Genomic DNA, 25825 nt, shown 5'->3' with positions numbered 1-25825 from the left:
TCCAATTTAAGTCAAATACGCGCCGTTTTTTTCGCAAACTTGTTGCCATTTAGAAGGCAACTTCATTATAACACGATTGTTTTCGGCCGCCTTCGTTGCAGTTTTACCTCGCAGATGGTAAAAACATAAAATATGGCGATTTTCTTGCTTGGTGGACTCCATCTTTGACGCGCTATAACTTGAGACTGAAAGGGACAATTACAACACCGTCAAAACGAAACTTGTAGCACAGATTGTCGTCTTTAAATAACCGTATAGTATGACCCGATGCGACAAGTACAACACAAGATATGTTTATGTGTTGCCATATATTGACAACTAGCTGACCCGGCAAACTTCGCCCAAAATTTGTTTTTTGTTTTCAATACTTTCAAACATTCACGTTTTCTTACTATGAGCAAGTTCATGGGTCCAATCGCAGAACTGTCCAATGATTGATCTTCTAATCGACCCCGTTGAATTTACCTTTTACTATAAAATTTCTAGTATTTCTAACAAAACTCACCATAATAATATCAGATTATTTTCAGACACAGTTCTCGTTCAAGATTTTTCAACCACTTGCAAATAACATGTTTCTCCGTTACATGGAATAAATGTTTTATACAGAAAATATGTTAGAATAAAGACAGCTCTAAATCGGACAATTCCGTCCTCGAGTTCTGCTCTTATCAACACATCCGGCAATCCTTTTTTTGGTATAGATAGAAGAAGATATAGGAATGAGTTTCATCATATTAAAATCCATTTCCAGTTTCGAACAAAGATCAACTTCGCTAGCGCAAACATCAAATGGACTAACAGCACTTGTCACTATGTAATTGTAAAACATATGGGAATTTAATTTTCCGAATTTTCCCTTCTTCCTTCAGAGTTTTCCGAAAATTTTCAATTGTCATGTTTGGTTGGAATATTTTTGGTTGAAATATGTGTAATATTTCTATGGGACCCCCTCTCCATTTCAGAGGAGGGAGGGGTGTCATATCATTATAGAAACATTTCTCATAACCAAAAACCCTAACATCCCAAATTGTGCTTGATTAGTTCTCGAGTTATGCAGAGGTTTATGTTTCATTTGTATGGCAGCCCCCTTAGAGAGGGGGGAGGATTGTATTTACTATAGAAACGTTTCGTGCCCCGTGAAACCTCCACATGCCAAATTTGGTTTCGTTTGCTTGATAAATTCTCGAGTAATGCAGAAATTTGTATGGCAGCCCTCCCTTATAGGAGAGGGAAGAGTATCTAACCACCGTAAAAACATTTATTGCACCCTAAAACCTCCACATGCCAAATTTGGTTTCATTTGCTTAATTAATTATAGACTAATGCAGAAATTTGTGTTTCATTTGTATGGCAGCCCCCCCCTTAGAGAGGGGGGTGGAGAGTCTAACCACCATAGAAACATTTATTGCACCCTAAAACCTCAATATGCTCAATATGGTCTTTCCATTCTTTACTGGGTTGTTAGTTGGAAGGTTCAAGAACGAAACGTTACGTTTGGGTGTAAGGTTTCGCGCGTTAATACCTCTTCATCGAATGCACGAAGTAGTAATTAAATTTTGGTGTGAGAAAATAGTAATTTTGGTGTGGGAAGTAGTAATTAAATTTTGGACACGCGAAAATTTTCGCCTCAGAGTACATTCTCAGACTATGAATGAAGAAAACATGTTTGCGCTGACGGGCATAATAGATGTATTAAATAAAACGTACCACGTCGATTCTCAAACCGTTAGGTGGATTGATTTTATGTGTTTGTTAAAGGTAAACAAATAATAGCGGAAGAGATAGAGAATCGCATGTGACTGCTATTGGTACCCAGGCGAATATACAGGGTTTTCCATTTCAGGCTTCCGAAAGTATACAGCCCTGCGCTGACAACCGTTTGACATAGTTGTCAACCAATGCGTCATATCGTTAGTTGAATGTCTGCCATTTTACAATATGGATCGTTTTAGCATCGCACAACGTTGTTAATTTTGTTAAATTATACTATAAAAATGATGAAAAACCGGCAAATGTTTTTCGAGCATTACGGACGGATTTTGGTCGTCATGGACGGCCTACAGAGCACACAATCGCTAATGTAGTGCGTAAATTCGAACAAACTGGATCCGTAGCGGATATTGTGAAACCTGTGCATCATCGTAATGTGCGTTCGGCCGAAAATATTGCTGCTGTTGCTGCCAGTGTGGAGGATGACCCGAATGTTTCGATTCCACGGCGTGCTCAGCAATTGGGCTTGTCAAACACATCATTGTGGCGAATTTTGCATTTGGACTTGCACCTACATCCATATAAAGTCCAACTGGTACAAAAATTAGAGCGTGGTGACCATGGAATGCGTCGGCCATACGTCGTTTGGGTGAACGAACAACAGCAGCAAAATGCTGAATTTTCGCATCAAATTTTCTTCAGCGATGAGGCACATTTCGAGCTCAGTGGCTATGTGAACACCCAAAATTTCCGTATATGGGGCTCAGAAAATCCACACGTGATTGTTGAGAGGCCATTGCATCCGCCAAAAGTCACTGTTTGGTGCGCATTATGGTCTGGTGGAGTCATCGGGCCGTATTTCTTTGAAAATGAGGACGGCGAGACGGTAACTGTGAATGGTGAGCGCTATGGCCGCATGTTAACCGATTTTTTTTTGCCATAAATTGAAGATATGGATACGGATGACATGTGGTTTCAGCAGGACGGCGCCACGTGCCACACAACACGACCGAACATGTCCATATTGCGAACAAAATTTGAGGGACGCATAATTTCGCGTTTTGGTGATGCCAATTGGCCGTCCAGATCATGCGATTTGAACCCGCTAGACTTTGTTTTGTGGGGTTATGCGAAAGACCGTGTCTATGCCAACTCTCCGCAAACTCTTGAACATTTGAAAGACAACATTCGTGAAGTTTTGACCGAGATACCGCTCCATATGTACCGGAAAGTCATCGAAAATTACTTGTTTTTTGGATCAAGGTGTGTGAGGAAGCCTTAGGTGGATATTTGAATGATGTTGTATTTTACACATAATGGCATAAACCAAACTTTAATTTGAAATAAAAGTTTCATCGAAATTCGAATTCTAAGTGTGTTTTATTTCAATTTACTTTCGGAATTTAAAGTTGGAAAACCCTGTATAAACACTAGCTATAAGATCACATATCTCGTGTATTGTTCACACGAGAATAGGGATAAATCATGTATCAATGATCTTCCGTTGCTTCTACAAAGCCACGCAAACCCATCGATCCTTTTCAAAGCCACCATAACTTTCTAATAATTCCACGAATTCCATGCCAAATCAACCGACCGCTGCTCCGACCCTCTCCGATTTTTATGAAATTTTATGACTGTACTGAAAGAAGGCACTACATAAGGCCATGTTCTTGAAGGCAGCGAAGTCGATAAGTGTTAGGCCATTTTCTTTGGTTCGCGGTTGGACGCTGAATATACTAGTTATCGGTCTGAACGCCTCCTTCTGGACGACCTGAGCGTTCAAATCACCGATGACGATATTTCAGGCAGCGGTCGTATACACGCTGCGCGTAGAGTTCTTCTCTATCACCATCGGTGCAACTTAGATGGGGACTGTGGACGTTAATGATCCTGATGTTGAAGAAGTGACCTCGCATCCTCAATCTGTACATTCTTTCGTTGATTGGACACCAGTCAATGGCCGTTTCTACATTCCCCCTCATCAGGATGTGTTCCCAGCTCGTGTGTGTTGCCGCAGCTCAGGTAGATGGTGTTCTTGATGGTACCTTGAAACTATCGCACTATCAAACCTTTTTAGCACACTTCCTGCAGCGCTACTATGTTGAAATTGCGGGATCTTCATATTTCCGAAAGAATGTGTATCCACTACGCATACTGAAACATCGATTCATCAATTTCGTTTTTGTTCTGCTGTCGTTTCCTTTGAATTTGAGAGCAGACGCTTTAACTTGACGATTGAAAGTGCCCTATTCATTATTATTTGAATAGGTTTTATGTCGCTTTCAGTTTCACATGTGAAAGAACGATGACTGCTTTCAATTGAAAGTTTCATTCGATTTCATTTCTCCAAACTGGATTTTACCGGACCGTCTTCCAAAAAAGTAGGATTAAAAGAGGCACTTGAAGGCATATTAGTCTTACAACCAGCGCCGACAACTGATTACGCCTGCCAGTATACTGCAAATTTTTTAACATCGTCATTTTCATTAGTTTCGTTGAATACGGTTCGAGCTTCTACGAAATTTCCATTCGAAATAAGACACTTTCATTCGATATAAAAACCTTTCCTTTCATTTGACGATTTGACGCTTCGGTGCGAAGAATGAAATAAATGGACGTGAAGCGAAACGAGACTGTTTGAAGGTGGAGTGATATCCTCTTTATTGAGCTTGAACAGAGAGTAGCACTATTTTCAGTCTGCACGAGTTGGCAGCATATTGACAGGCGAAAGACTCATTATTGAGTGACGACGCGTAATTGAAGTGAAATTGTATGGCTCTGGTCGTATGTGTTATCCCGAGTAAAATTCTCGATGATCCCCAATTTTACGATCGTTATTTATAGCGTATTTATTTCTTTAAATCATCTGACTCGCATTTGGTCTTAATGATTTTCTTAAAGCTAAACATCACTACTAAATCGAATACAATGGTCAAACAGTATAAAGACAATACATAATTATTCATCTACAGGGTGGGCCATTCAAAGTGGAAGCATCTGGCAACCCCATAACTTTTGACAGAGATGTCAGATTAACAAATGTCATACCGCGTTGGAAGCGTCATTTCAGTACAATTTTAACCATGGAACAATACACACCTAAACAACGCGCTGAAATTGTTCAGCTGTACATTCAAAATAACTTCTCAATTGTGTTAACTAAACGTGCGTGGAAAAATAAAAATAAAGATAAAACATCGCCTGGAGACAACACTATACGTCGATTATATGCCAAATTTATATCGTCTGGTAGTGTTGGTAATGCCAGTCATCTGTCCAGACAACGACCAAGACGTTTCGACGAGAATATTAATGCCGTTCGAGCCAGTGATGCAGTTACTCCATCGATATCAGGTCGCCATCGTTCGCAAGAGTTAGGCATCGCTCGAACCACTCTCCGACGCATAATTCGTGTTGATTTGAAAATGTTTCCGTATAAAATTCAAATGGCTCAACAACTTAACCCATCTGACTTACCACGTCGACTTGATCTTGCGAAATGGACCATCGAAATGGCCAAAAATGAACGTGGCTTTTGGCAAAAAATCATAATGTGTGATGAGGCGCATTTCAACTTGAATGGAGGAGTGAATAAACAAAATTGTCGATTTTATGCTACTGAAAACTCTCAATTCATCGAAACGCAACCTCTTTACGACCAAAAAGTTACTGTGTGGTGTGGCATTTATGCCGATAAAGTCATCGGCCCGTACTTCTTTGAAAACAAAAATGTAGCAACGGTAACCGTGAATGGGCAGCGTTATCGGACAATGATAACCGATTTTTTATTGCCATTTGTTCGTGAAAATGAATTGGACAATTACTGGTTCCAACAGGACGGCGCTACATGCCATACAGCGGCTGCCACGACCAAATTATTGCGCGAAATGTTCCCCGGAAGATTAATATCGAAAAACGGCGATTATGACTGGCCACCGAGATCACCTGATTTGACGCCTCCTGACTTTTTTTTATGGGGATATTTATAATCCAAGGTATACACTGGTAAACCAAGGACCCTGGCTGCGCTGAAAGACAATATCCGAAAAGAAATTGCTGCCATATCGGCTGAAACATTGGGCAAAGTGATGGAAAATGCCGAAAAAAGGGCACATTTTGCGGTCAAGGCCAGAGGCGGTCATTTACGAGATACATAATCAAAAAGTAGTTAGAACAAATCTCCTTGGACCAAAATAAATGAATTTCAAAAAAAAAATTTAAATTCCACTTCTTTACTTTGCTATTGCAAAAACAAATCCTTCCACTTTAAATGGCCCACCCTGTACGAGTGAGTCGTCTGTAAAAGGTGTCCGAAGAGATATTAAAGTCAAATAGGTCGAACACATCGTTGAAACGGACTGACATATAACGAACAGGATTGTGCAACGCATAGTTCACACTGCGTCCTTCAAAGTACAAGAAGTTTAGAATACGTTCAGGCGCATACACATTAATTTGCGCCAACAGTGCAAGGCAGTCGATTCCTCCGGTCGGATCGAACTAGTGAGCAGTATAGAGATCGCAGACAGTTTGGATCGTGGAATTCACTCGTAATTTTGAGAATGAATCCCAACTGCCGGTTGACTTTAGCGATAATTTCGTTGAAGTGCAGTCGAAAATTGAGTGCATTATCAAGAGTCATTCCATGTTCGCGGATGTGGCTCACTCGCGACAGGATTTGGCCAGAGATGGAGTAGCTGAACACAATTGGCTTGAACTTCCGATGAATCGAAATGGTTCCCGGAATAAATCGCCACAGAAAACGACTGCAACAGAAACCACCGCTTATAAAATGTGTAGTAGGCTATAAATATTGTGGCGCGGTATTGTATTTCAAAACAAGAATTAACCGGGCAAACGTATCGCCCCAGGCAAACGTAACGCCCCGGGCAGACGTATACCGTCCGACGCTCGCTAGAGCTCGGTCGGACATTGCTAAAGGATCGTATCCTATGTTTCAAACTAACCGGGCAATCAGTGGATCCCAGGTTTGCGTGCGAGACACCGCCGCTTCCGACGGCGGGTCGGCGGTGGACTCGGATTGCGTCATCTTGGCGGCATGGGCCGCCTCGATTCCTTATCCTCGCCAAATGGGGACTTCGTCCCCATTACATTGTCCTCAGAATAAATTTCGAAAAACGAGAACAAGAGAATAAATTTATAATAGAAATGTGAGGCACATGATGTTTTTCCCGCGCCAAATATTTCTAGCCTACTACACTTTTTCTAAGCGGTTGTTTCTGTTGCAGTTGTTTACTGTGGCGATTTATTCCGGTCACCATCGAAATAGTGCTGCATTTCGAGATGCTGAGCGACATCACATTTCTCAAACACCATTCTTCAAAGCGGCCGAAAAGATCCTGAAGCCTATGGCAATCTAGTGCGTTCCTGATTATCATATAGATTTTCACGTCATCCGCGTAGAACAAGCGGCATTCAGTTGGAAGCAAGAAGGACAATTCGTTGATGAATAGTGAAAACAACAATTAGCTTAGGTTAGTTCCTTGAGGCATTCCCGAAGTATTAGAGAAAGTCGAAGACTGCGCAGGTCCAATTTCAACACACAGCCATCTATGTGTTAGATACGAGTTTAACCATGTCGTAAATCTGGATGAAATCCCGAGTTTGTTCAGTCTTGCTAACATAATTTTGTGATCAGGGCGGGCGAAAGCAGCCTTAAGGTCTGTATACACTGCGTCCACCTGAGTGAGTGCCTTGTTACATAGACAAATAGAAACAAAGTAGACCAAATTGGTAGGGGCTGATCTTTTTGGGAAGAAACCGTGCTGATCCAATGACAGATAGTTTTTGCAACAGGAAAACACAGCATCATTAACAATGATTTCAAAAACTTTTGAACAGGCACAAAGCGATGTGATTCCTCGGTAATTTCTATGTTACGTTTGTCTCCTTTCTTGTGTACTGGAAACATCACTGACTGCTTCCATAGCGAAGGAAATGTACTCTGCTGTAGAGAGGTATTGAATAGGGTCAATACAGGGTAGGCAATACTTGAGGCACCACAAGTGCACCCGTGGCCGAGTGGTTAGCGTCTCACATGATCATGCCGGGTGTTCGGGTTCGATTCCCGTTCTGGTCAGGGGATTTTTTGTCAAAGTAATTTCTTTCGACTTGCACTGTGGTCACGCGTATTCTAGAGCTTGCCCCTCGGAATACATTCAAGGCGTGTTATTTGGCATAAGAAATCTCAACTATGTATTGATAAATAACGCTAGTTAATGCATACGTTGAGACGGCAAAAGTTCCACAGGGAACGTTAACGCCATTCAAGAAGAAGAAGAAGACTTGAGGCACATTTTTCCAGTACACAAGAAGGATTGGATTCAAAGAATACTTCAATTTGCGCATCCTCACAACATCACTGGTAACTGGAAAGATGTCGAGATTCAATAAATTGGTTTGAGTATCTCTAACGGCAGCAGCAACTTGCATTTCGGAGGACGAACAGCAATTGAATGCCCGCTTAAAGTGCGAAGAGATTGCATTTCTCGAGTGCAGTGTTAGCAGAGTGATTCTTCATAAACATACAAGGCAAGCCTTTTCCATCCTCTTGGAGTTGACAAAGGACCAGAAAAGGTTCGGGTTTCTACGGAGATTTCTCAACATACGCCTCGTATACTGCTTATACAGGAAGCGATTGTACAAACTGAATTCGTTGATTGTCCGGTTCAGCTCTTGTTTTGCAAACGGACAGCGCAGCCTACAGTTCTCGCAGACGTTTTATTGCCCCAGACTGGTTTCTGTGTAGTCCTCCGGTCAGGTACACAATCAGCGATTATGCGAGTCATGACATTGGTGAACCTGGCAACGGCAGCATCCATATCCTCGATGGTCTTCAGAAATTCCCAGTCGACTTGAGCCGTAGCTTGATGTAATGCAGCGAAATCAGCTTTCTGGAAATTGAGGCAAGTCAGATCTGACACATCTTCAAATCCAGTTGGCGACGGTAGATTGACGTCAACTTCTAGTGCTGGATGATCGGTGTCGAGCGGGATAACTGGGTCGGGGACCTTGGTGATCAAGCAACTTGATAAAGCTGCATCATTTACTATCGAACAAACCTAAGAAAATCGATTCATCAAAATCAAAAACAATCGAGCGTCCCAAAACATCAATCACTATAGTCCAAGTTATTTCATGAGATGTGAGTTCACGAACTAACTCTTCAAAATAGAGACGATGATAACTGAGCACCAAATGTTTTAGCTTTGTTAGCGTATTTTATAGTACTTGAGCTTAAGACAATTGGTCATCACACAACCCTGATGCTCGATAAAACTCAGTTTCAAAATTATTTTTTCTGAAGCTGTTAATCAAATTTAACAAAAATTCTCTGAATAGTAGATGTAATAAATCTTTACTAATGGAAAAATAAAAATAAAAATAACTAGATATGAACCATAGAGCTCGAAGTTCTTCGAATATCTTTGCTGATGGAGTTATTACCTCTCTGACATATCGCCTGAATAAGGAAGAAATAAATCAAAAACCGTTGTTCATCAATTTCTTCACTTAAAAAAAGATATTTATGGCCTTGATTTACATACAAAAAAAAATCATCTCTGAAATAACAAAGAATATTTTAGTAATAGAAATCTTGATATATCTCATTATTTAACCATTAGTTAACAAAAAAAAGGTTCGGATCAACGTTTAGAAATACACAGTGTTTAATAGACACATTGGCATTGCCTTTGAGGGTATTCTAGTGTAGAGGCACGAATTTCTGGCATATTTTCCAGCACTTCACAAATAAAACAAGCAATATGTTTACTATTCAATATTTTATAACTTTTTATTAATCTTTTAAAAATACAAAGAAATCAACAAAAAAAAATGAATTGAAAAAGTTTTAAAAAAAATAATATTGAATATTATTTGAAAAAAATCAAATATTCGTTGTTTCATGCGACAGAGAGATGTATAAATATGTATTCGTATCAAATTAGAAATGTATCGATTCAGTAGAACTTGAGAAATCATGGACACCAGCTTGAAAAAGCAGCGTCGAGAAAAAACGAGTTTAAAGTTACACGTCACAACAATGGCTATAACTCAAGTAATAATGAAAATTTCGAAAATTAATCAAAGAACATCTAAATTATTGAAGCTAGAGGAAGCTGTTTGATTGACACAGTCAAGAAATATTAAAATTATTTTTTCAAAAGTTCTTTTTCGCTACCAGCCCGAAATTTAATTGGCATCGAATTTCCGAAAATTGCAAAGTAGTGTAAACGGAGCCAAATTGTCAACAATGTTATATCTCTATAAAAACGATATCCATCATTCGAAAACATTTATTCTGAAAATGATATACTCGTTAATATATTTCTCAAACATTGTCAGCTGTCTAGCACATTCTCAGCTCAGTTCCGGAGCTTGTTTGAAAAAATATCGCCAAAATTCCACTCTTCCATCTCCACACGTTGCCACAACTTCATCTCCACTTGCTTGCATTTCGCGATGATTCATCTTGGCTTGGTTTCAGTTTTTTGTTAGAGGATAGATTATATTTAAATGAGTGTAAATCTTCGACACCGTACGTGCAGTCCATCAAATCGATATTCTCTGTTGGACTGTTGATTCCCACCTGGTAATTTCATCTCACAACTGTGGATGCTACTGGTAGATCATTGGAGGAATATAAATTGCACTGACACCACGGGAGCGGTCAATTTTGGCACTCCTTTCTAACTCGACATCTGTGATGACAGTCTCGTTCGTTCATGCGATGTAATAATACTTTTCAATGCGCAATTGCTTTCGACACAGAAATAAACATTTTATAAAAATGTCGAAACATAATATGAATTCAAAAATATTTTTGGCGTCATTTTCAACCGTTTTCGTGAATAGAAAGTCATTATCGTGATATGTATCAGATTATATTTTATAGTAGGACTCAGCGTTGGAAGCTGTTTTGAGATGCTGCAAAGAATTAAAATCTCTCGGGTTTCGATAACGCCAGAAAATTCAACAATAGTACCATCTACTGGAACATGAGCCCCAAAGTTATTTTGGATTTTGCCTGTGTTTCTTATTTATTTGTCAGATTTTAGAGGAACATCATCACATTGAGCATAAACCAATGAGAACCATCATGTTGAGATCCTTGTTCTAGATTTTTCCTCGTGTATAAAACACCATGTTTCCGATGTTGTGTGTATGAGGAAATCAACCCATATTGTACCTTCTTGACATCAAATTTCTGTAAGCTGTTCTCCGTTGTGACTGAACGGCTAAATGTATTATTCGAAAGTCATTACACTGTAATAGCCCGCTAATAATACGATTGAAAAGAATATAAAATATCTACTCCAACAATATCTATAATATTCCATTATATGCAACATATTTGCTCGAACAAACTAGTTACAAGAGCACTTTTTCGTTCACGCAAACCCCAAATCCAATCTAAATTCCATCGAGGGCAATGATTGCCGTGGAATCACGTACCACGGATGTCGTTCTTGTACTTTGTGTTGGAGCACAAAAAGCTTGCTTTCCACTAACAATCTCGTCCAGTGTTGTTGCGTGGAGGAAACCGCGACATCCGCTGAGGTGCATTTTATCCTCCATATACGAGAGACTAGTGTACTGCCCATTCGGCGGCAGCCAGCTAGTGAAATCCGGTTATGTGCACTTTAGTCAAATAAAATGTACCGGAAATTACTTTCGAATAGCTCCGGTGTGGTGCAAGTAGCAGTGAAACGCCTTGCCAGTTCGATGAAAACACGGTTGACGTAATTATTTTGTCATACACTGTGTTTCATAATTTAGAATCATTCGGTCAAAAAAAAGCATTATAAACTTGCTGGCGGTGAATCGACAAAAAGGAAGCATTGCCAAACGAAAACATCAGAGTCAGTCAGTCATTTCATGATGGATTGATATTTTGCGTCAATCGATTTCGGTACTCCATAATTTATTACGTTGACTAAAATAATATATAATAATAACTAAAATAATAAATAATAATATGACTAATCATGAAACTAACTATCGAACAATTGAAAAATCTTAACCCCTATCCTGATTGCCCGAAATTGACGACACATGCGGCGGCTCATGCACTTACAATTATTGCTCAGTTATTTGCATCCATCGATCTAACCACTCCATAATAATTCACCACAATGAATAAAAAAAAGATCCCCAGACGGAAATACCTCGTTCTGATTGGTCGAAATTTAAGATACGGAGAAATCGGCATTGCAAATACATGAAAGTAAGGAGAGTTTTTGTTCCCACCGAAATGTGTTCCCTAACAAAGACATCAAAACCTAGGTGCCCCGGGGAAATCGACATTGCAAATACAAGAAAACCTGTTTTTATGCGGTTTTTGTTGTGCATTTTTTTTTTGTGCGATTTTCTGTTCTTGTGCGGTTTTTTTTTCTTTTGTGCGGTATATGAAAAGAAGCATATTTGACGAAGTTATCGTCCATGTAGTTTTTGATGGTTTATATGCATTTCAGTGAAAGAAAAGCATATTTGCGTCTCAATTATCCACTTCTAAAATCATTTCCATCCTTTCATCAAATGCTCTAAGTTGCGCATGACTTGTTGCAGTTAGAAACAAGTTTCGACATGCAGCTAAAAGCAAAACACAGCCACGCGCAAACGAAAAGGCAATCTGTTTTATCGCAAAAGAAACAGAAGGAAATCGAACGGTGCGGATTTGAGTTATTTTCTTGGGGGAAACTTTTTTTATGCGTTCCCTATCCATCACACAATTTTTTTTTTAAATTGTGAACCGAACACGATTTTTTAAAGGTACTGGGGAAGTTTCGCAGGATTCTTTTCTGCGGTCCCTATCCCCCGTACCAAAAAGGTTTGCCTGTATATGAAAGTAGGGGAAACTTTTCTTCCAACCAACACATCAGAGATTTCTAAATCAAGGTGCCTGGGGAAATCGGCATTGCAAATATATGTAAGTCGGGGGCATTTTTATACTGCAAGTAAAGTGAGTGAAGCGATTATTTCTAGCAAATAAAATTTAAATTTGTAACTTTAATGTTGGTTGCTTCGTGAAATTTCCTATCAATGACCAACCGATTGTGAAACATTTAACACAAGTGTAAGTGTAAAATTGTATATGGTAGCAATTGTGTTAAAAATGACTTGAAACGATTTATTTTAATTTTCATTAATAAAACACCAATGTGTTTTCCCGCTCGAGAACGGATCGCCCAGTTTAAACTGTCTGTTTTGTTGCGTTCATTCATACCCAACGTAAGTTCATACAGCGAGGAAAATTGGAAAACAGAAGGAATATTCGAAAAAGTAATATCCCATATGCTCTACATATCATATTAGGTACTGTTAGTCCAATTAAAATTCGCATTGAGGTATATAGTATCGTGTCACGTTGGGTTTGAAGCGAAAATGGAAATGGGTAGAACAAACACTCAGGAATTAAAAATTATAAAAGAAAACTACCTTTTCCGTTTCAAATATATTTTCTCTATAATAATCTAACATGTTTTTACTGATAAGAAAAATTGATAATTGTGTTCGATATTTATTGATAATTATCTTAAATCACATTGGGAAGTTTTTTCTTCTTTATTCCATCCATACAAAACACAGGAGGCATCCCGTCAAGGGCCAAAAGGGACACATATTCCATTCCACTTTGGCATCTTCTATCGTGATACGCATCATCCAACGACTAATTACTATTATCATCATCACGGTTGTAACCACTGGTTGAATGAACGAACAATACCCAACAACCAAACAAAACGGACCTTTTGAGGGCCACCAAATCATTATCAAAGAGTTTAACGATGTAATTCTTCAAACGTATCAAAAATCAGCATGCATCAGATAGCCTAACGTGAACTATGCGATCGTGTCCCGGACAAAACCCTCCTGTGACTTTTTTGTTTCATCGATACCAAACCGAGATAGAGATGATTTCACTATTCCCCATTCTAGATGACTAAAGGTTTGGGTTTTCATCGGCTTTGCAACATGCGACCAAACGTCCAAACCCAAAATCACTCCGCGGCTTCTGCTCATATAGCGATCGTATGAATTTTAGTCGATAGCGATTACCCATTGAACTTAAGTAACACTGTTCAAAATTTTTGCGATACACCAAAAAGTTAATATTTTGCGATGCAAGAAAAAGTTAACTAACATTCTATATCTATAAACCAAAATTATGCCGAAATAGTATGAGGCTGCCGAGGACAAGTGGTTCACGGCGTCAAATAGAATGACACATAACGTTTTCTGTGATTTGCACTTATATACGCGTATCTTTGCATTTACGACTCAAAAGTACAATCATGGAATGTTATTTGGCATCAGAATCTAAATCAAGCACGAATAGAAATGTATAATACGCAAATATTAGGTTGGAGAAAAAGTTATTACATCATTTTCTCTGTAGCTGGCTTTAGTGATCAATATCTCGTGTTATATCGATCATACAATTACATACAAATTTAGGCTGAATTTGTGAATCGTGATTATGGTTACGATATTGTTACAGTAAAATAGGTGCAATTTATTCTTTTTTTTAAATTTATTTTTTATTTTTTGCAGGGGATCTTGGTGTGTAAAACAAACTTCATTTCGGAGCTCACTTCCTTCGTGGAGGAAGTAAAATACGAAGTGCCCTGCCAGTTGTTGCCATCCAGGGTGAGATAGGTCTCGTCGTCCATCACCACCGCCACGTCGCGATTCGGACGTGGGGAAAACGACTTGACCATCTTATTCAGCCACTTTCCCCTCAATCTTCCTCAAATTCTTTGGAGCTTCTTGTCGCTCAGAGTTGTCGGCTGTCCGGAACCGAGCTTTCTTTTGATGCTCTGATTGTTGTCCAATAGTGCCAAGATGTTGTTGATGCCGGAACGGGCTTATTCGGCGTCCACAAAGTGCCGCACGATGTCCGTTTTCGACGCGACGGGGTACCGTTTTTTGAACACGCACACTTCTGAACGGAGTAGCTTCAATGTTTTCGCCATCACGGTTAGAGTTCGACTGTTAGAGCTGTAAATTTTTTTCTGCTGACTCATGGGTGATTGATGCTGCATGGGTAGTTTCGTCAGTGCGTGTGGAGGTAAACCCATGAAAAATCGGCAATTTTTGTCCATTTTTTTAATGCAAATGTTAGAGTCCTTCCTTGCCAAAGGAACGTTTCCAGGACGCCACCCCTAACATGGAGAACAGACGCACCCCTAACTTAGTGACCCGAGAGGCCTTCCCCGTGAGAGAGAGAGAGAGAGAGAGAGAGAGATAGCGCTCTGACTCGCTCGCACCCCTTCAGCTAGCTACTTTCGACACCTGTTCTCGGATCCAACACCAGGTGTGTATTTCCAGTTCACGCCCAATGTAAAAAGGTCGTAATATGATCTTCGTGGAAGCGTGAGATAGGAACATTTGAGACCAACGGGCATGCTCCTACCCGTGTGTTGATCCCTATTTGGTACCCAATATTTTTTTTAAATTTATTTTTTCTAAATTTTAATCTTTCTTTTAAATTATTTTTTTTAGTGCAATACACTGAGTTCAGATCTCTACTGTCAATAAATGGGCCGTTTAAAGCTAGCGATTGACCAGAAACGTCCAGAATTGGTCAACAGAATAGATGTTATGTTTCATCAGGACAACGCAAGGCCACACAATTCTTGATTGGGATGTTTTTATGCATTCACCATATAGTCCGGACCTGGCATCAAGCGAATATCACCTTTTTCTCGCATTGCAAAACTTCCTAAGTGATAATAAATTTCGATTTCGAATTTCGAATTTTTTTCGAAGATTGTAAAAATCAATAGCTAGAGTTTTCCGTCATAAACACCAAGACTTCTATGAGAAAATCATTTTGAAGCAACCTTTAGAATGACAACAAAGTTCACAACAAAACGGTGGATATTTGACCCAAATCGAACAATCCGAAGCATATTGAAAAAAAAATATTCAAATTTCACCCGAAATAATGGATTTCTTTTTCCCAAACTCAATATAACCTATTTCAAATGTCTGAATACGAAATTTAGATTCTATCTATAATTCAATCAATTCGTTCCAGGAACAACCAAAAACTGGATCGCCGTCGAGGGCGCTCTGTTTGGCAGCAATTACAACGATCCCAGTTCGTCGGCCTACAACTCAAAGCTCGCTACAAGTGCCCCGCGCGGTTTTATGATAGCACCCTCCGCATCGGAGGAGAAAAACGTTTTCGCCATCTATGTTTCCTATTACGTTAAGGTCAAGCTAATACTCAGCAGTATGGGAGGAGAGGTTTCATTGAAGCTACCGTTCGTGTTGGGAAATGTGGAACTGAGCGATCCCAGCGGTAGCACCATAACCCTGAGTAGTTTGAAAAGGTTACGGGAGATAAGCCGGAAGGCCGATTCGGTAAGTAGCAACGGTGGAGGTAGTGTAGATCTTGGCGGAAGATCACCCTCGGTCAAGGAGATCAGCACGAAAGGATCCGACGATGACAACGATAATGACGATCAAATAGGTCGAATCAGTGAACTTAATGATCAGAACAAACGAACCGGTCCGAACCGGTCCAACTCGATATCATCTCCACCACGGGTGTCCTCGGTCAAGGATAGCGGAACGAACAACAGGAGGGAACTGTTCAAGAACTCGAAATTCAACGATAACCTCAATAGTACAATCGATGTGATTACCGAAGACTTCCAAACCATCACAACCAACATAAGTAACTTGGTTAAATCGGACTCGAGTAAATCAAACCTGAACGAGGCTGGTCTCTGTCAGCAAGAGATTAGCGTCGAAGCCCAAATCCACTGTCCGCAAGTACCGGACGATGGTATCGCACAGAATTGATCATCATAAATGCCAAACCAAGCAAAACTATCAACAAACTTTTTTTCACTGTGTCTGTAAGAATAATAGATGTAATTTTTACCATTTAATCTCAACCTGCTGGAAAGCGTTGAATGTTTTTATACAAAACAGATTAAGGGAAGTTTCACCGACACTATTTGTATGGACTGTAGCATGAGACTCTTAGCCAATATCTAGATAAACAATATGTCACTATTATATACAGAAGCACCCTATTTGTGATGTTGGAATTGAAGGTAATGTGTCTATTTTGTAAAAGTTACCAGTATAATAGATGCCCACTGTTGAGCAGTCATTAGTGTGATGAGAAAGAAACATAAAAAACTGTTTATACTCCTTGAGGATTAGAGGTAAACAAATTTGGAATCTGTAGTTATTATTAATGAACGCACTGAGATTTATTTGTATTGAAAACAAAAAAAAAGTATCAAAATCCGTTGTTGTGAATGGATAAAATGTAACGGAATTGTTTACAATTTACAATGTTTACAAATTACAATTTATATTTCAATTGTTTCTTTCATTAGTTATACGAGGTAGATTCTCTAGTCAGTATATTAATTACTATACTAGTCTTAGCAAGAACCCCTTTATGAAAACTCACCCGTTACTTGGCTTTATCAAGTTCACACTGAGCAGCCACAAAACTTCACAAAGTCCCAAATAATATTATCGATTCGCCGGAGATTAATAAATCGGGCGAACATAACCCTGAACAAATAGAAATGGATCTCAATCAACTCACTATTGCAAGATTTTCCCCCCTTGGAAAGCAAACGAAAACAAAGTTGAACCGGACGAAGCAAAATTAGTCGCTGTTAGCTATCACGTAGATTCATAAAGTTGCAGAAACGAATCATCAGCGGAAATGTTATCCTTGGACCGAAGAACAATGAATGATGTCAGTATTGCGTAGAGAAAATGAATGAGAAATGATGATAATGATGCAGCATTAAATCCAATCGCTATGATTTGTGACATCATGAAACGATTTGGCAGTATCAAAGACAGTTTGTAGAAAGATTGTTGATTTTTTGGCGACATTGTTTTCTCCAACAAGATAACAATAAGATGCAAAATGCAACATAACCTCATAAATCCGATAAAATCAGCGAGGCTGGCGTCTGAAATTGTTCGGAGCAATTCCATATTTTCCAATGATAAATGAGCATATAAATTTGAATTTTTCCGTAACGATAGAGCTTATTCCTATCAATTTTACATATACATAATATGAACGCTAGTGGAAAATAGACTGTTAATTTCAAAGATATTATCTGCACAAACACTGCACACGGTGCCTGATGTTACGGCATACAAACATCGTCAGGATATTGTGATCGGTATTGTTAGGCAGGTCATGTAATTCATGGAAGGATGTATTTGCGAGTCAGCCGAATTTGATAGATTCTATTGAATGCAGGAAGAAAGTAAAAGTATTGTTTCAATATATCTCCTAATATTCTTATTATGTCCGAAATTCCCTCATGGACCTCAACGATCGTGATTAATGCCAGTTTCAACGCATGTTAAATATCAACAAGCAAGTAAGTGGATTCAATTATGAGACCACGAAGGATATTTATTTGATCAGAATCGATTAGTAGGGTAAATGATCTTGGTTTGTCCAATTTGGGGTGTTTTTACGCAACTAGTAAATGCAAATCGATTTTTCTTCATGAAAATCACACATAATCGATACGAGTTTGGGTTTGTTGAAAAGCCCCAAGTCTCTAGTTGCTAATACTACCATAAGGTGTTGAAATTATTCAAATTTTTATGTTTTTTAACGATTATCCTTAAAGAAGGATTATGATCATGGTTTGACCACCTCTGATCATGGTTTGCCCAAAAAAATGATCATGGGTTGTCCGGTTTTAGAAATCTCCATTTTTGAATGAAAACATTCGAATTCCCAATTAGATGTTACATTTATCATTGCTTGAGTTTACTGTCATCATATTGATTCATTCATAATTTAGGCTTTCTTCAGAATATTGCCTTTTCTTGGGCATTTTAGAAGTGTTCACCTCAACACAATCAACACAGAAAAACCATACATCTGCTATGCGCGAAGCACACCATAAACAAACATAAACAAACTGCAGCGCGCCAAGCGGTTGCCATAGAAATTATGTGGACAAAACAACATTATTGAATTGGACAACTCATGATCAGAATTGAGTTCATCAAAATGCGTTAATTTAATGGTTTAGCTATGTAAATCCGATACAAATGGTGAGCAAGCATGATGTTTACAATATTTATAAGTGTTGTAATCCAGAAAAGGTCTGAATACGTGCCGAATAATCATCTGGTGATCGATTAAAAGTTAGCTCGAATGAGGGGCGCATTGACACAAATAGAAGGTGTATTTTATAATCCTTTAAAACATGTGATTTCGTAAAAATATACTATCAAACTGCTATAAATCATGTAAAAGGCTATTTCATTTATATGTTTCGAAACATTCGAAGGCCTTATTTGACACAGGAGCGCTGAATTAGAGCATTCAAAAAAGTGGGCAAACCATGATCATATTTTCGACTGGACAAACCAATATTATTTACCCTACCCAACTAACAATTCGCCAACAGTGTAACGTTTGTGTGATATTTTCCTTCCTCCCTCGTTTGGTTTATTGAGACATTTAACTTTTGCAGTTCATTCGTCTCTAGCCCTGAAAAAGGCCCTTGTGGAAAGAAAACTACTCCTCTTTCACCTGTCTTAAGAAAGACAATTCATTCCCACTCGACGCTCGCCGATGTTGCTCCGATAACCACCAAACGAGAAGTTATATGATAGTTTTTTTCAGCTCTATGCTTTTGTATGCTTAAACTATTTGTCATCAAAATTTCTATTTAAACTGTATTCACGCAAAGAAGAATAAATGATTAAGCTATAGCCTATATTGTTCATTAAATGCAGTTTAAAATAAATTATATAACGTTTATTCGACCATATTTTGATTTGTTTAGCTCTATTGATGTATTTATTTATGTTATTCATTTCTTTATTCACAATGATTCTACTTCCCATGAAGATATTGGATCCTAATCACAACATAGTTCAGTCAATGAACTCGGTTTATAGCAGTTCTCCAACTCTCGGCCGCACCTACTCTTACCAAGTCCTGCTTCATCTGGTCCAACCACCTTATTCGCTGTGCTCCTCTCTTTTACACCACCGTATATTGTTATGAGCACTCGGCGTTCAAAAATACCAAGTGCTTGTGAGTCCTCTACGAGCATCATCCATGTTTCAAGCCGGGTCAACCGGTCTAATAAGGGATTTCTACATGGTACACTTCGTTCGGGATCGGAGTTTTTTGGACCTCAAGGATTTGCAGAGCCCATAGTAGGCACGACTTCCATTGACTATGCTGCCGTTCTACGCATAGATGTCCCATGTTACTTTTTGGCAATTTTCACTTTTCTCCATAAAACGATGTTTTTATGCCTAATCTTCCGGAAAGACACAAAAAAGTCATAGTTTGTTCTCAGCTTTTAAAAAAACTACATCAAGTTCAATTGTCCCATGTTGATATTCTATACATAACTGTCCAACCATATATTTTTTGAAGATCTATATCAAATAAATCGGTTCAAGTACAAGAATTTTATGTCACGTTTTCAGCAGGGCTATTGTACTCATTTCTGGTTTGGAAGATCGAACTAATTCTTAAATGAATAAAAAAAAGTTTAACAGAACACGTGTATACCTTGTTAGCGAATGCCTAATAAAAACGAGATTTATATTCTGCAAAGCATTGCAGATCACTCCCTTCTTCATAAAACGATGTTTTTATGCATAATCTTTCGGAAAAACACAAAAAAAACTTATTGATTGTTCCCACTATTTCAAAAACAACTTCAAGTCCAATTGTCCCATGTTGATATTCTAGGCATAACTGTCCCACCATGAATTTTTAAGTCTGTAACCAAGATTGATTGATTCAAATGAAGGCAACTCTTCACATTTCATTAAACAATAGTTCTCTACTTATAAAAAATCCAGTGTATTGCTAAACCGAAACGCTTAAAGCTTCTGGTAGACAAATATGCTAGAAAACTTTGAATGCGTTTTTCTCAGTTGCTGATTTTGGAACATGAGACAACTATGCGTAGAACGGCAGTATGCGTCTTCGAATTTCACGGCTGTTGTTTTTGTCAGTTTTTTTCAACGAGTCAAGGTAACAAATTCCTGTACCACCTCGAGCTCGTTGCCGTCGATAATAACACTACTATCAAGAAGAATTCCTGAACGCCTGGGATCCGCGCACTGCATCGCATACCGCTCATCGTGAATCAGTCTTGTCAACTTTCGGGGGAAGCCGTGTTCGTCCATGACTCTCCATAGCTGTTGTCGGCCGATTGTATCATATGTGACCTTGAAATCGACGAAAATGTGGTGCGTAGGAACCTGATACTCGCGGCACTTCTGGAGGATCTGCCGCAGTATAATAATCTGGTCCGTCATTGAGCAACCGGACATGAATCCGGTCTGATAACTTCCCCAAAATTTGAATACTATTGGTGATAGACGGTGAAAGAGGATCTGAGTCAGAATTTTGAACACATCATTCAGGATCGTGATTGCACAGTAGTTCCCACAATCCAGCTTGTCACCATTTTTATAGATGGGGCAGATTACCCCATTAGTGCTCCCGTGGCCGAGTGGTTAGCGTCGAACCTAACATGCCGGGGGTTCGGGTTAGATTCCCGTTCTGATCGGGGGAATTTTTAGCTAAGGAAATTTCCTCCGTCTTGCACTGTGGTCACGCGTATTCCAGAGCTTGCCACTCAGGATGCATTCAAGGCGTGTTATTCGTCATAGAAATCTCAACTAAGTACTAATGGAAATTACGCAAATAATACTACGCTGAGACGGCGAAGTTCCTCTAGGAACGTTCGTACCATTTAAGAAGAAGACTACCCCGTTCTTCCACTCCTTCGGTAACTGTGCTGTATTCCAGATCCTAACTATCAACCGGTGCATACACTCTACATGTTTTCCTGGGCCTCCCTTGAAGAGCTCCACTACGAGGCCATCCAGTCGGAGGTGATACGTCGTCATTGATCACTGCAGTCCTCATCAACGCTGTCTTTGTCTCCTGTATGCGCGCTGTTCAGGTGTTTGTCGTAGTACTGTCTCCACCTTTCAATCACATCGCGTTCCATCGTCAAGATGCCTTGTTCCTGCACATTTCGCCCCGCGGCACAAAGCCTTTGTGCGGGGCATTACTTTCTTACAGAATTTTCGTATTTATCAAGAACGAATCCTTCATTAGCGCGGGTAGTATTGGTGCAATAAACGTGCAGTTAGACTTTCTCTTGTAGTTCCATTCGCAGTTGTAGCTTTGCAGGTGAATACAATTTTCTCACATGGCTTCATCTTCTTCTTTCTCTGTATGCAGCTTTCGCTGCTCTAACTCCAGAAGCCGTTCTGATCGTGCGTTCTTTCTGTAGTTCTGTATAATTTTTTTTTGTGAAAATCGAAACTGAGACCCTTACTCATTGTACAGTGAATGTTTCGGCTTCCTGGAACATCTAAGGTTAACTCAGTGGAATTTAGAGAGAACCTTCCAATGCGTCAATATCTTCGTATAATTCCGTATTCTCAATGTGGGTCACCAAATGCTTGAGGATGCCTGCTGAAATATCGCTAGTTAGTGGAAATGCTGCATTTAAGAAATCACCGGAATTTCCAGATCTCGACTCCGGCAAATTTCGCAGTTCACGCCAAAAATGTCTCGTAAATTTTTCCATTTTTTAACAGCATACTCTGAAATTGCTTCACTTACCAGTAATTTCTAATTCATCCGAAACTTCATTCCATCTTGTCAAAAATCGCGTAGCATCGCATCACACGTCGCGTTCACTCTGGCTTCAACCTTACTCCCCATAAGCTCTCGATTGGATCTTGATCTGGTAAACAAGCCGGCCAGAATCTAAAGCCCTTGTTCAATAGGCCATGCCATGGCTGTCCGAATTTCATGAACTGATGCGTTATCGTGTTGGATTCCCATTCATAGCAGTAGTTTTGGTGCAAAAATGATAGCAAATTATTTATGCTCTCCGATGTACTTTTGACTGTCCTTCCGTTATCATGGAAAAGCAATCCACAGTCTCCCCAAGCCATTAGAAGCAATCAGCATTCTTCTCGAACCAAATTAGACTCACTTCCACATGTTTTTAAATTTTTTAAGAATTTATTATGTGTATTCATCGACATTTCATAAAAAACAACCAAGCAAACATAAAATCGTATAGCTAGCGTATATACAGCATCATATGTCTCATATTTTGGGCGATATATGATGCGTCTAACTGGCATATACATTCAAAAGTGGAGGTAATATACATACATGACAATTGCTTGCGAATTAGTTTGATGGAATATACGACGCACACATGCATCCAGGACGACTATTGTCATACGTATATGCGATTTACTACAGACAAACAAATAAACGAATGGCGGAAAATGTTCGCGAGGTTATAATTATTTGTATTAGGGGCTGTTCACATATCACATAGACAACTTGGGGGGAGATCCACGTGAATACGTTAAATGAATATTTTGAAAAAGATATCTTCTGTGTTCAACAATATATAAAATCCTAGGTAGTGCGGACTGAATCAAAACGGCTGTCAAAAAAGATCCAATGATCAGGAGTGTTATTTTTCTTATGATAATCAACACTATGAAAAAGATATTGTTATCAGAGGCAAAAATAATTAAACTTACAAAATGAACGAACTACATTTTTTCGCCAATTTTTTGACCATTGCATCTCGGAAAGAGCATCTTATATTTCAAGGTATCAGAACCTGACAGAATATAAACAACCTATGAATAACGCTTAGTTCACTCCAAGATTTTAGTGTGGGAGCAGAATTCGACATTGGCGAATTTCGATACGTACATACATAGCAAAAGTGAAATGTTTTGGAGACTTTTTCTCCTAACGTCGGTGAAAACAGCTCTGCTAGTGAAGCTGACCGAATGAAATCCGCTTACTTATGATCCGCTAGTCCTGGTGATGAATATAACGGTAACGCAATCTGCGCTTCGTGTTAATGATGGACGTAATCTTCTGAGTCAACTACCGGCTTAATTGTGGAGAAGGCATTACGGTTTCTCACGAGGTTTCTTTTCCGGTTGAAATGTAACGATTTGTGACCCGTAAATGTGTTTGAAAGGTTTGCTACACTTTTGGTTTTCAATAATTGAAACATCGTACTTACTCCACAGATACGGGAACCCTTATTCGGAACTAGTTTGTCGTATCCGCAAAAATCGACCAAGTGCGTCTGTAAATACGTTTCCGAACGTATATGATAATAGCTAACGCGAACATTTTTACTCGTATTCGGGCAGCCTTTCACTGAGCAACGCATTTTTAATGTCCACATTCTCTGATATAATATTACTCCGAACGAAATAAAAACAAACGAAGTCACAGTCATGTAAATGTTTACTCCTTGCGATTTAAAAACATTCGATAAAAAGTGAAACGAAGAGTTGCCAGATGATTTTGACGTAGGACTACGTCTTTCATTTCTATACCGGGGTGTAAAATCAAAGTTTCGAAAACGAAAGCGTTACGCCGGAGACCGAGATTTTGAGTGTTAATAGCTCCTAAACAACTGAACGAAATGGTATGATAAACACTTCATTCGAAAGATAAAATGTCTACGCGTTCTATACTTGTTACTTTCTGATCCAAAAACTTGTTTCAATAGTCTTAAATTTGCTTTCAAAATAGACTATTGAAATCACCAATCGGTATATAAGCGAGCGCCGCTCGGAAATCCACTCAGTTCTAATTGAACAGCGATTGGAGCATGTTGTCGCTGTTGCGGTGAAGCTCTTCATTTATCATGAAAGCGCGGATGAACGGTGTCACCAAGAGCCTGTTTGTGCACCTTAGGCCAGAAGGGAATCCATCAGGAGGAGAGTGATGCTACAAACGGTTCCCCGGGAAGATCTCGAAGCAGCCGCTACACACACACACATACACGCACGGAATTCTTTCCGTTTGGATCGAGAAAGATCCGGAAAATAATCTGTCAGTTCCTCTAGGAATTTAAAAATACATTCATGTGAAAGAGTTTATTTGAATGTTTTCTATCCATGTAACACTGTGACCAAATATGTTTCAATCAAGTGCTATTAACAGATGGTTATCGAGTTAGCATTAACCACTGGTGGGCTTCCAGTATCGAGGAAAATGTGGAAATATCTAATCGTTACTGAAAATAATCTGCCAGTTCCTCTGGGAATTTAAAATTACATTCATATGAAAGAGTTTATTTTAATGTTTTCTATCCATGTAACACTGTGACCAAATACATTAGGTTTTGTGATTTTTCAATCAATCGCAATCAACAGGATAGCTTCTGAAGATTATTCTTCCCCATCAGTAGGATATTTCCGTATCCAATATTGGATGCATAAAACCTTGTGCCTCCAACGTAACGCTCTCTTTTTCGAAGTTCTCCAAATATTCATTCATTCAGAATGAATTCAGATTCAACTTCATACAAATGATCTCTAAATCAACGATAGTCCTACGTCACCCTTGCGGTTATACCATAGATATAACCCACTTCCTGTTCTTTAAAAAAATTGTCAAAAATATGTGAAAGTCTGTTAAAAAGATGGTGTCGGTAGATCATCAAAGCAGTGAACGAGCCGTTGTCCGTTCGAGCGAAACGTCTTCGAAAATCACTTGCAGCCGGTAGCAGATTACACCAGGTAGGTATTGTCACTTTTATTCACTTTTCCTTTCAGGTCATCAGATTACCAAAACGTTCTAATATTCCGGTAAGTATTTACTTTTAATTTCACTAATTCAACTTCAAATTTTTAAACATAACCTAACACTAAACAATCTAATTTTCTTTGCTAATGTTCGCTGGATCACGCTGTTGACAGCAGGTGTCGTTGGCCGGAAAGATGATCACAGCAGGTGTCGTCGCTTAGAAGGAGTTGACGGCAGGCGTCGTTGAACAAGAAAGAGAGCGATGCAAACAAGATGTCCTTCCTTTATACCCGTCGTGACGTCATTCGTTGGGTATGCGGAAACGATGAAACGTCAGCGAGACAAACGCATAATAATAACAAACGCATGTCTGACGAACGAGGGGTTTTTCGTTGTTGTAGTTCCTCCATCCACAGATAGTTGGCGCTCCTTCGTGTTGTCACGAACAGATGGAATTGTCTGTAAAAGTGTGCGGATCTG

At 39.2% G+C, this 25825-nt stretch overlaps 1 protein-coding gene across 1 annotated transcript in view; it reads left to right on the top strand.

Annotated features, from left to right (window-relative positions):
- LOC129776456 (arrestin homolog) overlaps window positions 1-17995 on the top strand; it is a 199114-nt gene extending 181119 nt beyond the window's left edge. Inside the window, exon 11 of the mRNA XM_055782113.1 lies at window positions 15782-17995. Within this exon, the coding sequence (XP_055638088.1) occupies window positions 15782-16554 (773 nt within the window). The 3' untranslated portion in view covers window positions 16555-17995. The remainder of the gene's footprint in view (window positions 1-15781) is intronic.
- Window positions 17996-25825: the final 7830 nt, after the last annotated feature.

This window comes from Toxorhynchites rutilus, chromosome 3, assembly GCF_029784135.1.
Source record: "Toxorhynchites rutilus septentrionalis strain SRP chromosome 3, ASM2978413v1, whole genome shotgun sequence".
Lineage (NCBI taxonomy): Eukaryota > Metazoa > Arthropoda > Insecta > Diptera > Culicidae > Toxorhynchites > Toxorhynchites rutilus.
Note: the sequence above shows the minus strand (reverse complement) of the source record. Positions and strands in the feature narration are given on the sequence as shown.